The 15,381-nt window shown below is 35.8% G+C and overlaps 1 protein-coding gene across 1 annotated transcript in view; it reads left to right on the forward strand.

Moving 5' to 3' along the window:
- The window catches only part of Fip1 (Factor interacting with poly(A) polymerase 1), a 43,083-nt gene extending 31,117 nt beyond the window's left edge, over positions 1 to 11,966 (forward strand). The window contains exons 6-7 of the mRNA XM_072540741.1: positions 1,739 to 1,961; positions 11,710 to 11,966. Of these exons, the coding sequence (XP_072396842.1) occupies positions 1,739 to 1,961; positions 11,710 to 11,827 (341 nt within the window). The 3' untranslated portion in view covers positions 11,828 to 11,966. The remainder of the gene's footprint in view (positions 1 to 1,738; positions 1,962 to 11,709) is intronic.
- Positions 11,967 to 15,381: the final 3,415 nt, after the last annotated feature.

Below are 15,381 nucleotides of genomic sequence, written 5' to 3' on the forward strand. Positions count from 1 at the left end.
GGTTGGAAAGCCAAGAAAGCGCTGGGAAGACACAGTAAACAGCGACGCACAAGCCCTTTTAGGAGTCCGTGTATGGAGAAGATCAGCCACAGACAAGTAAGGAGAGAACATGGAGAGACTCATCATCCAAGGAAAGGTATAAGGCCGAAGAACACAAGGAAGATCTCATCAAGATGATTGACCAAATTACTGGAATATACTAAATACCAATGCATGAATTAAAAGAAATGACCACTACACTCCCTCCGGGGGGTTAGGACTGAAAAGAGAGAGACCTTGGACTGTGTCTTTTGTGGATTTAACCTATCAACCGCTCTTTCTAGATGTCTGTCTGATAATTGGATAGATCGTCGTATAGTTTTCTAAATAAGATGGTTTAATGCTCGAATATATGAATTTTACAAATAAAAGGCAGATAATCGAGCACAATTATTTTATTAAATCTTCAGGGCTATCTGAAATAAGCCAAAAAACGTTTTCCAAGTGAAAGAAAAGTAGCAAACTTCGACAAAAACTCGAAGTTGATGGTTAATACAAAATATGTATATAAGGTTCTAAACCTACTTCGTAAAAAAATTCGCTATTTAGTACATTTAGGAATGGCATAAACATACCAGAACCAAAGAGTTAAAATAATTGTTTAGGATGCTGCATTATGGGAAATGATAGGACAAAGAATGGCCTGGTCGTTCATATTTAACGGAAATGTTAAAAGTGATGTCTGATATGTGAGAACTTAGGAGAACTTAAAGGCTGAAATATGAAATTATGAAGTTACGTTTATTACTAGATATAGACTGTATAATCTATATCCCACGCGCAAATCTGTCAACAATAACAGATGTGGTTTGGGGGTAAATATATTGGACATATGAGTGTGAATGCAAGAACATTGTATTAGTTAGTTTCATATAGAAACCATGTAGTTTTCTGCTTTAATATAGGCTTGTTACATTCCAGGCGAAGAACTTTTTACATTATTATCCTTTATTCATAGTTTGTGTTATTTCTGTAAGTTCCGTCCGGTGTCCTTCGTTTTATCAGATAAGGGTGTTAGCGTCATGTCCAACTCCCAACCTCAAGGGCCAGCAACACTTCTTTTAGGGTTGCCAAACCTTAGTCTATTTTGGGTGGTGGTCTATTTTGGATGTGCATCATTGCGGTTTTAGTTTATAGTCCCTTCTGGTCCCACGAGAAACTAAAGAGAATATGGCCAGTTCCGGCAAAGTCCCACATTTGGGGGAAGGCTAATTAAACTGGGTTGTCTGGTACTCGTAATTGAGCCGTCTTTAGCTTCTACTCGGTCATGCTTACATCAGAGAATTAGCAACCACGACCGAGCTTGAAGAGTCCCTCTACCACGACAAAGTTACAGAGTTCTCGTAGTTTTGTAAAAGGATATGTTAGTTCCATTAACATGTGATCCATTTGCCATCTTTTATCAGGAATAAACAAGAAATTATAGCAATTTTTTACTCTTTCATCTCTTTCGAGATTCATCTCTGAGTATGTCTTAGTGAGAATCTCCTAATAGTTGTTCGCACCTTAATTTATACTGTGCACATTAGCATTTTTGCTTGCAATGTTTCAATTGTGATTTTGGCGGCATGTTGTGCCTCTTTACCTCTACTTTATACATTGGAATTTAATTTTTTATTTATGTTCAAATCATTATTTCTCCAGACTATATTTATGTTAGACTCATATTCTGTTATCTATATAATGCATATAATTTAAGGCAATGAACCGGCTCCTACATGGACTCCTTCTGAATTGAAAACATTGACAGGCCCACCTCCTATGGGACCACCTTCCATTCATATGGGCCCACCACCGCCGATGGGAATGAGATCACCAAGTACTCGACGTGATAGTAGTCCTCACAGAGAACATCGAGATCGTGAAAGAGAGTCTAGAAGTCGATCTGAAAAACCTAGAGATCGAGACAGGGAACGAGAAAGGTTGGTATTTTATGACTTAAATTAGCAATTTGACCATTTATATTAAAGATTAAGAAAGTCTAGAGACCGATATAGTGAAACCCCTGCAAAACTAAATAACAAAACAGGTTATCAGGCAGGTTTCATTCTTTACAGACAAATTTTTTAATATATTTTAAAGTGTTTGCAATATTGAGTTACCTTCCCTAAATGTACTGCGAATACAGAAACAGTGAATGCAGTGAAACAGTGAATGCAGTGAAACAATGAACAATAATTTGTTTAAATGTGTGAAAAGGGGGACAGCTTGACAAGATTAATAATAAAAAGGTTTTGATACTGTCTTGCTGACAATTGTTCATTGTAATGAAAATTACATTTTATAATTCTTGTTGTTTGATGCTTCGGTTTCCACTTCGGAAATCATTTTCAAAAAAGATTATTTTAAAAAATAGTGAGGTGTTATTATAAACACTACTACTACTAAGGATTTCCACAGTTTTCACTGTCTTCCTTCACTCAACCGTTTTCTCCAATTTTCCCTGTCATTCCAGTCTCCATCTCGCAGGGTTCTTTTCTCCATAGCCTCGTCGATTTCATCTCTGAATGACCTTCGGGGTCTTCCTCTCTTTCTTCTTCCAATCGGGCTCCATTCTGTGATTTTGTTTATCCAGCGTCCTCTGTCCGCTCTTCTGACGTGGCCGTACCAGGATAGTCTCTTCTCCTCTATATAGTCGATTATGTCTGATTGCACTCCCATTCTCCGCTTAATCTCTGCGTTTTCAATTCTGTCTCTTTTTGTAAGTCTACAGCTTCTCCTCAGGAACTCCATTTCTACTGCTCTTATTCTACCTCTATTTCTCTTGTTTATTGTCCAGTTTTCGGACCCATATGTCAGGATACTTCTTGTCAGGGTATTATATATTCTCTTTTTTGTCTTTATCGTAATGTTCTTATCCCACAACACTGAGTTTAGTTGTCTTATACAGTTTCTTGTTTGTCTCAGTCTGTTGTTTATATCTTCTTCTGTTGTTCCCTGGTTCGATATTATGGTTCCTAAATACTTGAATTTATCTGTTCCATTTATTTGTCTTCCCTCGTCTATCTCTAGGTTTCTCATATCCTTGTTTTCTGTTGTTAGGTATTCGGTTTTTTCTAAGTTTATTTCCATTCCGTTGTTTTTATATTCTTCTTCTAATTTTCTGAGCATAAAGCTGAGATCTTCTTCATCTTGTGCGATGACTACTTGATCGTCGGCAAAACTTAAGGTGTATAGGTATTCGTCTCTTACTGGTATGCCCATTCCTTCGCACTTTCTCCTCCATGGTTTGAGTGTCTTTTCCAAGAATATTTTAAACAGAGTAGGGGACGTAGCACAGCCTTGTAGAAGTCCTTTTGTCGTCTTAAATGGATTGTAGGCTTTATTTCCACATTTAATAGCTACTTTGTTTCCTTTGTATAGTGCTTTAACTGCTTTTATTAGTGTTTGTCGGATTCCGAGATCATTCATTGCTTCCCATAATTTGACTCTAGGTATTGAGTCATATGCTTTCTTTAGATCAACAAAGGCCAGATGGACCGGTCTACCTTTTGCCATTTTCTTCTCTATCAGTTGTTCTAATGTGTACGTATGATCTAGGCATGATTTTCCTACTGTGAACCCTGCTTGGTCTTCTCCAATTTTTCCTATTATTTCAGTTTCTAGTTTTTCTTTAATAATTTTCCCGTAAAGTCTACCTACCGACGATATTATACTAATTCCTCTATAGTTTTCACATTTTTCCTGTTTCCTTTCTTATGTATGGATGTGATGTATGCTTGTGTCCATTCCGCAGGTATTTCTTCTCCATTTAGTCCTCTTTCGAACATTCTATGTAGCATGCGGAATAACTTTTCCGTTCCGTTTTTAATTAGTTCGTTTGGTATTCCTCCGGGTCCTTTGGCTTTTTTGTTCTTCAATGTCTTGATTGCTCTCTTAACTTCTGCCAGGCTTATTTCTATCTGGTCGTATGCCCCATTTTCTGCATGTTCTATATTCTCTTCCTGAAATTGGGGACGGTTTTCTGTAAGTAGTTCTACGTAGTATTCTTGCCACTCGTTTTCACTAATTTTGCCGATCTGGGTTTTCTCTGTCTTATTTCGTTGAAGTGCTTTTAATATTCGCCATGATTCTGAATTTCTCGTTCCTCCGATCCCTCCGATTCCTCGATCCCTACGATTCCTCCTCCGTTCTATCTCTGTGCATGCTTGTTCCCATCGTTCGTTCTTTTCATTTGTTACTCTTTTCTTTACCTCTCTGTTTTTGGCTCTATATAGGTCTAAGTCTTCCTGTTTTTTGGTGTTTAGGTATTTTATGTGTAGTTTTTTCTTTTCTTTTATGCATTTCAATGTGTCTTCCCTTAATTTGATATTCTGATGGGTGTTCCTTTGGTCGTCTTCTCCAAGAGCTTCTAAGGCCGCTGAAATCAGGCAGGTTTTTATGTGTTCATGCATTTCATCTAACGTGTCATATCTGAATTCTTCTAGTTTTTGGTCTAGTCTTCTTTTGTATAAATCTTTTATTGATTCTTCCTGCAATAGATGTAATTTGAGCCTCTTTTCGTTTATTGTCGTTCCCGTTGTAACAATCGATGTATGTTTTTGTTTTGTCCAGATATAGGGGAATTCCATCCATGCCACCACAAGTTTGTGATCTGTTCCACACTCTGCCCCTCTTTTCACTCTGGTGTCTTTCACTTTGATGGAGCTTTTGTGGTTCATGATAATGTAGTCAATAATGGATCTTAGTTTTCTTGTCTCTTGAGTCCATGTGTACTTATGTATATTTTTGTGTTTGTAGAATCCGTTCATAATTTTCAAATCATTTACTTCACATAGTTCTACCAATCTTTCTCCGTTGTCGTCAATTGTGTCTTCTCCAAATGGACCAACTGTTCTGTCATTGTCTTTTCTTCCGACTCTTCCATTTAGATCTCCCAATATTATTATTTCTTGTTTAGGTTTTCTCTTATCCATTTGTTCTTGAAGTTGTTCGATAAATCGTTCTTTCTCATTGGCTGGACTGTCTTCCGTTGGACCGTATGTTGCTAGTATTATAATTTCTCTGCCATACATCTTGATTTTCAGTTTGGCAATTCTCTCGTTTATGGGTTCCCAATCGTCTATAGATTTTTCCCATTTCTTCTTTAGTAGAATTCCAACTCCAGCTTTTGCGCGGTCTTTCTTTTCTACTCCGCTCCAACAATGGATTAGTTCCCCTATTCTTTCCGTGCCGTTTCCTTTCTTTTTTGTTTCCGTTGTGACGAGGATATCGAGATATAGTTATTATAAACAAAAGCTGTTAAAAGGTTATATTTTAAAAATTGACGGATGACTTACTTACTTAGGTCTCGATCTTGTAGGCAAATAGCCATTCTTTTAGTTAAAAATTCTGATTTCGATTATTATATGTGTTTCACATATACGAATTAGATATATTTGAGATTGTTAAATAATATTCATAGGTCATATGATGTTGACGAGTTCATGAGAGGATCACTTGCTTTTAGAACATTCAGTTCCCGATCGCTGGAAAAAACCAAATCCAAAAATACATTTCTCTCATTTGATGTAGAATTACATTGATAAAATTTTAAATAACCAAGTGTTTGAGCGACATCCATAGCTGGATCTCCCCCTGAACAATGAACCAATACTCGTTAGACCATAATGCGTTCGGTAAATTGTAGTCACCAAATATGGATATTAACTGAGGGAATCAGCTGAACAATATTTTCAACGGAGTGGCAGTGTTGGATATAAGACTCACGAGGCATTTATGGAGGAATGTAAACACCCCCTATAACAAGTTGAGACCCATGGAGCTGGCACAAAACGTAAAGCTGTTCTATGCGATTTTCAATAATAGAAATACTGAGATTGAATATTGTTAATAATGAATATTCAAACTCCACCTTCACTTAATTTCTTACTTATTCTACTGTTTCTATCACCCCTATAAATGTTAAAACCGTCACACTTTAATTCATTATCCATTATCCCGTTGTTTAAGTTTCTTGCGACTAAAATAATTATATCATAAGAGCAGCATGAAATACTTTTTAGATGATCAAAAAGTTTGGTACGTTGACCTCCTACATTTTGGTAGTATACAGTTACTGGGGTATAGACTCGCTTTTTTATTTAGCTACCACTACGGTTGATACACCACTTCTTCTTCTTCTTCTTCCTATGCCGTCCCCATTAACGGAGGTTGGCGACCACATTTCTAAAAGTTTCTCTGTCTTTTGCAACGTGGAATAATTCGTCTACAGTCAAGTTTATTCACTCTCGAATATTTCGCAGCCATGACATCCTCTTTCTACCTATTCCCTTTTTGCCATCGACTCTACCCTTGCATGATGACCTGCAGAAGACTATATACACTACTAGATACACCACTAAGATAACGAATAATCAAGTTAACCTCCCCAGCAGATGTTCTTTCCATTAATTCCTTTTAACAGCCTTGTACGCATCTTGTTCCATTTTTTTCTGGTTCTTGGAAATCTTGAATGTAGTTCTTCGAAGTTTACCTCTAGATTTAAGCGCTAATTTAACTGTGGCATCATTACATTTCACTTTGGTTGGCCTATTCTGACCTAAGGGTTTGCCTACTCGTATAACTCGACATATAGCAGCTTCATTCTGCTGCAAACCAAGTATATTTAAAATCTCACTTACTTTATTCCTATCATAATCAATACGGTCATTGAGAATGGTTGAGTTGCATTCACGAATATTGTAAATCATAAGATTATGATTATGAGGTCGAAAATCCACAGCACTTTTATATCAAGTAACATTTAGTTCTACAGCTATCACAAGCAATGATTTGTTTCTCATCACGACCCAAATCCACTGAACATTCACCACAATTGCTATTACTGAAAGCAGACATCATAACCTCAAAAAGCAATCTTAGGATATATAATGCATATTTGTTAATATTTATATTTAACCAAACTAGTTGAATGTAAAACAATTAACAACAAAAACAGACCTTGCTGATATGGTCGGCCATATTTTTGTTCATTGAATTATCAAATCATTGATAGAACCCAAAACACGTGCCCTAATGAAAATTAATTTCAGGTGGAAAAAAATCTGCTGACAAAAGTGTTAACAAAAAATGATTAAACATTGTCATTTATAAACAAAGAATTTTACAATAGTGAAGAAAGGAAACAACAAAATACCACAAACAATCCAGAAATGCTTACAGGTAGGGATTTAAAGATTGCTTACAGAAGAGCAACAATACCAAATGTAACGGGCTTATCAGAAAAAATACAAATAATAGAAAGTAAGTACATCACAACGACATTTAAAACAGCCAATACACTAAGATCTATTCTACCCAAAACCAACACTAACAACACACAAGAGAGTTTAAAGAACTGCATCTACAAAATACCCTGTGAATGTAACAGTTTCTATGTGGGAGAAACTGCAAGACCACTTGGCGTCAGGATAAACAAGCATGAAATATACATTAAGAACAGAGACTTCGACAAATCACACATATGCAAACATGTCATGGGACCCTAAGCACAGAGTACAATGGAAAGATGCATCAATAGTTATGAAAGAAACAGACATGAAAAAGAGAAAAATCGGTTTAACAAAGAAACATGTGTAGCCATAAAAATAGAAAGACTGAGATGGGCAGAAGATCAAGCACGATCATAACAGAACTATCTTTATGGCATAGACTGGAGAAAGTAAACATAGAGGTAAGCCAAAACTTAGATGGAAGGCAACCTGACAATCGTTTTCAATACTTGATAGGACTGAATGGCGGAGAAGATTTGGAAAGGTCGAGATTTTACATTAGGGCTGTAACACCAGTGATGGTGATGAATTTCAAATACTTAAAAGAGTCTGCAGTAGTGTTTTCTAATTGATGATGCTGCTCCCTTTTCAAATTTGTCCGTTTATTTTATACAATTACATTTAATTCTTCATCGGCAAATGTTGCTATAGTTGATTTATACACTTTGTGACTTGAAGGCACTGTTGCAATATTATATTGGGAGATTTAAACGGTAAAGTGGGCCAAGGAGGAGTGGAGAATTATGTGGGGCGATATGGACTCGGGGAGAGGAATGAACGTGGAGATCGGCTGGTTGATTTCTGTATTAATGAGGAACTCATAATTGCAAATACCTTGTTCAAACTTTCTAAACGTAGATTATACACATGGAGATCGCCAGCCAGCAGAAAATAATAACAAAATAGTCAGAAATCAAATAGATTATATTATCGTCAACAGAAGATATAGGCATTCTATAATATCCATAACTTATCCAGGAGCGGACATATTCTCCGATCACAATCGGGTTGTTTTGTCGATAAGAGTGAAACTAAAGAATGTAAAGCACCCTAGCTCCAATAAAATCATAGATACAAGGCGGCTCAAACAAGACAACACATATGCGGAAACGAAATTTAAAATAAACGAAAACTTAAGGAAAGTCAAAGAAGATACCGCAGAAACTCTAACTATTGACCAAAAATAGAGAAAAATTCAACATGCCTTTATGTCAGTTGGAAAAGAAACCCGCAAACCACTTGGGGAAAAAACAAAACCTTGGATGACAGTAGAAATTCTTGAACTTATGGAAGAACGAAGAAAACATAAAGCAAAAGACCTGGATAAGTACAAAGAAATTCAGAAAGAATATTCGAGAGGCGAAAGAAAGGTGGCACTGCAACAGATGCAAAGAAATAGAAGATCTGGATGAAAAATATGATTTACACAAAAAATCAAAGAAATGACAGGTTCTAGAAAAAGCACAAGAACAAATATCCTTAAAAATGTTAAAGGATTATATTATTACTGATATGAAGGAAAGATTGTGTCACTGGACCAATTACATCCAAAAGCTATTTAATGATGAAAGAGAAGAACTATCAATAGAAACCACAGAGGATACCGGACCACTAATATTATGGGAAGAAGTCATCTTGTAACGATAATATTTTGCTTACCATAGGGAAAGAAAATAGGGGTACTTATAAAATTGGGGAAAGAAACTAATGGGGGTTACCTTATTTTCACTTATTTCACTTAACTTTGAACAACTTGCTATCTATCTCTGGGGTTAGAACTAAACAGGCAAATTCTCCACTGGAACACAGGAAACCATTTCCACAATTCAGGAACGACGATCTAATGGAGCTGTATCAAACAAACAAACAACAACAAAGCCGGTGGGACATCCTAAACAATCACCTTCCAAAATTTCTTCGGTTCCGGTATACTGCACAAATCTAGTGGTTACTCTATTCTAATCCGTCATATTACGGAGAGTAATTATCACTTTTTACCGGTCTTGGAACTTAAACCATTACACAAATTTACCGGCTTGGTGATTAAAAATATCACAACCTTCCAACTCAAATCGTCGAATCTCCTTCACCAACTCCCTTAACTCAACTGTCCCCTCGCCGGCCGGTCTTTCAAAAACTAGCCACAAAATACCTCCCTCCACGCTTCTCACACAAATTCCTTACGACTTCAAATTGTGAAAATTAACCTTGAATCTCTTCCGGAGTTAATGCATCTCAGAGAGAAAAAGCACAATACTTGCAATATTTTTTCTAAGAACCTCTTCTCAACCGGGATATTTGGGGCCTGAATGTAAACAAATCGTTGTTCGACGACAAAAAAATGTTGAAATATTATAGTTAGAAATAACATGTACGAAATGGGGAATTTTAAATGAAAATAAAAAAGTGCTTACTACGAGATAAACAAAATAGGCCTTTTATCGATTATTTTAACGTCGTTGCAAACAGACAAAACAGGGGCGTCTTTAGAAATTTTTAACATATCAATATTTCGTAGTTAAAAGAAAAATTTAAAACGCTACAATCTATGTCATCAAAAATACAAAAGAGTGCAAAGCTACTGGACCAGATGATGTGCCCATCGAATTATTAAAACTCATTGATGAAGATGTTATTGATTTAATGGTTGAAGTTTTTAATCTAATATATCAGACTTCCACGATCCCCAAACAATGGCTGCAATCGACCTTTGTGGCAATACCCAAAAAGTTTAGTGCAATATCCTGCTCAGATCACAGGACAATAGCTTTAATGAATCACACACTTGAAACATTTTTGAAAATAATACACAGCAGAATTGTTAAAACTCTTGAATATGAAATTAGTGACACACAATTTGGCTTTAGAAATGGTATGGGCACAAGAGATGTTTTGTTCAGCTTGAATGTGCTGGCCCAGATATGCATGGATATGAATCAGAATATGTACTTATGTTTTGTAGATTTTGAAAAGGCATTTGATAAAGTTAAACATAAAATGCTTGTAGAAATATTAAAAAGCAAAAATATTGACAGTCGTGATATGAAAATTATATCTAAGCTATATTGGTATCAAACTGCCAAGGTAAGAGTTGACAACCAGAACACCAGAGATATCAAAATACAGAAAGGAGTCCGCCAGGGTTGCGTACTGTCACCACTACTCTTCAATGTCTACAGTGAAGCGGTATTTAAAGAAGCTCTCTCAGGTTCAATAGAAGTTATATCTATCAATAGAGAAGTTTTGAATAACTTGCGTTTTGCAGACGATACAGTAATAATGATGGATAACAACAATAATTTACAAAACGTAATGCAACGACTTAATGAATGCTGTCATGAATACGGACTAAGGATGAATTAAAAAAAAAAAAAAAAAAAAAAAAAAAAAACTAAATGCATGATCTTGGCTAAATCAGCAGATGCATCCAATTGATTGTTGGGGATCCTGTAATTGAGAGACCTACTAATACTTAGGAACATGGATAACATCAAATGTAGACCAAACCAAAGACATTAAGATACATATTGAAATAGCACGTGCTTCATTCGTCAAACTTAAAAAGTTACTTTGTTGTGGGGATATAAGATTACGACTACGTCTAAGAATGCTTCAGTGTTACGTATTCACTACTCTCCTTTATGGGTTGGAAGCATGGACATCAAAACAAGTGCATCTAAATAAGTTGACCACCTTTGAATTTTGGTGTTACAGAAGAGTCCTACGAATATCATGGACTCAAGAATGTCAAACGCAGAAGTTACTAGAAGAATAGGAAATGAAGCTGAAATAATATTGACTATTAAAAGAAGAAATCTTGAGTACCTAGGCGATATTATGAGAGGGCAAAGATACTCATTATTGCAGCTTATTATGCAAAGCAAAATTCGAGGAAAGCGAAATGTGGGAAGACGAAGAATATCGTGGCTTGAGAACTTGAGGGAATGGTTTGAATGCTGTAGTGCAGAACTATTTAGAGCTATAGTCAACAGGGTCCGCATAGCCATAATGATTTCCAACCTTCGATGGAAGATGGAACTTAAAGAAGAAAAGAAGGCATTCGGATACTGTAAGCTTCTGATGAAGGATTGCCGGTGGAGGCTAAAAATACTGTAGTCGTAATTAATTCGTAATTACTTTTCAGTTGGGACTCAATTACGTGAAAATAGCATTTTATGTAATTTTTAAAATTTGTAATCAACCTAGTGATATTTCAATTTTGATTTTATTAATTCGGAATAAATATACCACTTTCCCTTTAATTCTAAAGAATCTGTTTGAATTGTATTATCCAATATTTTGGCTTATTGTAATTTTTTAATAAAGCTTCCCGCTTATAAAAAAATTATGAAGCATCATAAATTTTTCTACTAAAATACAAATATTTTCTTTGCAGATCTCATAGAAGGGAAAGATCAAGGAGTAGATCTCGGAGACATAGATCAAGGTCCAGAAGTCCCAGTCATAGGTCTCATAGAAAGAAGAAGTCTAAAAGACACGATGATAGTGAATAGTAGTTGCCGAATTTTCGGTATTAGGTTAAGGAATGTTCAGTATAAAAATCTTAAAAGTTTGATTTTTGTTTTGTAAGTAAAAAATGAGTTAATTTTTTAATGTAATGTATTTTATAAGGTAATAAAATCTACCTGAATGTGTGTTTGTTTAATATTTCAATGTAGTTATGGATATTTTATAACTAACCATAGCTAGTGAATTAAATCGTTTAAAAATATACCAATTTGCATGGTATAACATTTTTGAGGAGAGGCATGGAAGAAATTTTAACTTCAACAATTCATGTGTTGATTTTAGTGAAATTTCAGATGAAAACTTGATTATGTGTTTACTCTAATCATAAATATACACATCAAATAAACATGAAAATGAAACGTGAAATAAGAAACATAAAACATATTTCATAAAATAACAACACATTTAGGGATTGCAATCCAGCAGCATTTTCAGTCCAGCTGGATTTTTACAAGATTGGTCTGAATCCAGCAAAATGTGGAATCAAAATAAAAACACGATTTTAATGTCTTTTTTTGTTCATTTATTACTTAAGCTTTTTAATACAAACTAATAAAATAAAAACTCAAAATAAAAATTATCTTAGGTGTATATAATCACATAAGGACGTATAATCAGTCGCTTCTTCTTCTTCTTGCAGTACCGTCTCCTATCGGAGGTTGGCTACCATAACAGCAATCTTTACTTTATTGGCTGCAGCTCTGAACAACTATTGAACTGCACCCATACCACTCCCTTAAATTTCGCAACCATGAAATCCTCCTACGTCCCACATTTCTCTTTCCCGAGATTTTTCCTTGGATTATGAGTCTAAGCAGAGAGTACTTTTCTCCTCTCATTATGTGGCCCAGATATTCCAGTTTTTTCGTTTGTATGGTTTTTATGACTTCGCATTCCTTCCCCATCTTCAGCAGAACATCTTGATTTGTTACTCTTTCTGTCCATGGTATTTTCCACATTCTCCTGTAACACCACATCTCGAATGCCTCAATGTTTTTGATATTTATCTTTTTCAGTGTCCAGGCTTCCATGCCGTACAGCAGAACGGAGAAAACATAGCACCTTAACATTCTCGTTCTTAAGTTTATATTTATGTCCCGGCTGCATAAGAACTTTTTTATTTTGACAAACGATTGTCTCGCTATCTCTATTCGCCTCTTGATTTCTCTTGTCTGGTCATTAGTATCAGTGAAGCAAACCCCTAAATATTTGTAGGGCGTAACTCTTTCAACTGGCTGATTATTTATGGTTAAATTCACATTGGTGTATAGCTTCTTTGTTACAATCATGAATTTAGTCTTTTTGATGTTCAGTTTTAGACCATACTTTTTGGTATGGGTGTTTATGTTTTCCATCAAAAACTGTAAATTTGCTAGGTTATCTGTTATTATTAGCGTGTCATCAGCGTATCGTATATTGTAAATTAACTCTCCGTTAATGTTCATACCAATGTTTTGTTCTAGGGCATATTCCTAGACTGAGGCGATTCCTAGGCTTCCTGACATATTGTTTCGCTATATATATTGAATAATAGTGGAGAAAGCACACAACCCTGACGCACACCTCGACGAATCTCAATTTCTTCGGTTAACTCATTATCAACTTTGATTTTTGCTGTTTGTCCCCAGTACAACCTGGATATGATGTTAATGTCGCGACTGTCGATGTTTTTGCTTCTTAGGATTTCATACAGCTTTTGGTGTCTGACTTTATCGAAGGCCTTCTCAAAATCTATGAAACCTACGTAGAGGTCTTGGTTTACATCCAAACATCTTTGCATTAACACACTCAGACCAAACAAAGCTTCCCGTGTTCCCAGTCCACCTCTGAATCCAAACTGTGTGGCGCTTATGTCCTCTTCTAATTTATTAAATATTCTTTTGTGAATTATTTTAAAAAATACTTTTAGTGTGTGGCTCATCAATGCTATAGTTCTGTGGTCTGAACACTCTCTGGCGTTATTCGTCTTCGGGATTGTGACAAAAGTAGGGGAGAGCCATTTCTTTGGTATGATGCCTGTTCAATGAATTGTGTTAAAGAGGTTCACCATTATTTCAAGTGCGTCGTCGTCTATTAGTTTCAACAATTCTACAGGAATTTCATCTGGTCCTGCAGCTTTACCCCCTTTTGTGTTCCTTATAGCATATTCTACCTCGCTTTTTAGGATTTCAGGCCCTGTTGTGTCGTCTGTAGGTTCTGTCATTGCTATTTCTGGTCTTTCGTCTGCAAAAAGTTCTTCAATGTATTCTGTCCATCTTGCCAGTTTTTCATTTAAATCTGTAATTATTTTACCTTTTTTGTCCTTTACTATGGATGCTTGTTTCACTTTTTTACCTGTTATTTCCTTTATCTTTTTATGCATGTTAAAGCTATCGGACTTTCTATCATATTCTTCTATTTCCTTGCAGTTGTCCAGAACCCAGTTCTCTTTGACTTCTCTAATTTTTCTCTTAATTTCACGGTTCAATTCTTTGTATTTTGTCTTGTTGGTTTTATTTCTTCGCCTTTCCTCCATGAGATGCAAAATTTCATTTGTCATCCATTCCTTTTTCTTAATTTTGCTTGGAGCTAAGGAGCCTTCACCAGCTGTCATAAGGGCCTTTTCTATCTCCATCCATTTATTCCCTACATTGCCTGTGTTCCTATTTTTTGCAGCGATGTTTCTAAGATTGTTGTTTAACTGTTCTCTTGTCCTTTCCAGTATAGTTGCGTTTTTCAGTTGCTTAACGTCTATCTTTTGTTTAACTGCACTTTTCTGTAGTTTCTTGAATCTTATACTTACTACAGCCACCACCGGATTGTGATCCGATTCTATATCAGTGCCTGGATAGGTTTTTGTAGACGTGATGGAGTTTTTAAACCGGCTTCTGATTAGTATATAATCGATTTGATTCCTGACGATGTTGTCTGCTTTATCCCTTGGTGATGTCCACGTGTACAATCTACGGTTTGGTAATCTGATCATTGTGTTCATTACTACAAATTCTTTTTCTTGGCAAAATTGTATGAGACGTTCACCTCGGTCATTTCGTTGTCCAAGTCCAAATTCACCAGTGCATCCATCAGTTTTCACCTTACCAACTTTAGCGTTGAAGTCGCCTATGATTACGGTGACCTCTTCTTTTTTGGTCGATTCCAGAATGTATTCAAGTTGTTTGTAGAATTCTTCTACTTCCTCATCCTCTTTCTCTGCTGTCGGTGCATAGACTTGAATAATGTTAATTTTTCCTTTATTCGACTTTAGTTGGATTGCTATGATTCGTTCTGAATATGGGGTAAAACTTAGTACCGATTTGTTAACTTCCCTTTCTACTATTATTCCGACGCCATAACGGTGTTTTGTATCATCAGTTTCCGAATAGTAGAACGTGCCGTTTCTAGTTGGACATTTGCCGGAACCTTTCCACTGTACGTCGCTGATACCAAGTATTTTCACACGTAGTCTTTCCATTTCTGTTGTTACGTTGATTAGTTTCCCGGCTGCATACAAGCTTCTTGCATTCCAAGTAGCTATTCTCATAACTTTATTTTTAAGTTT

Source organism: Diabrotica undecimpunctata, chromosome 8 (genome assembly GCF_040954645.1).
Source record: "Diabrotica undecimpunctata isolate CICGRU chromosome 8, icDiaUnde3, whole genome shotgun sequence".
In the NCBI taxonomy this organism is placed as follows: domain Eukaryota; kingdom Metazoa; phylum Arthropoda; class Insecta; order Coleoptera; family Chrysomelidae; genus Diabrotica; species Diabrotica undecimpunctata.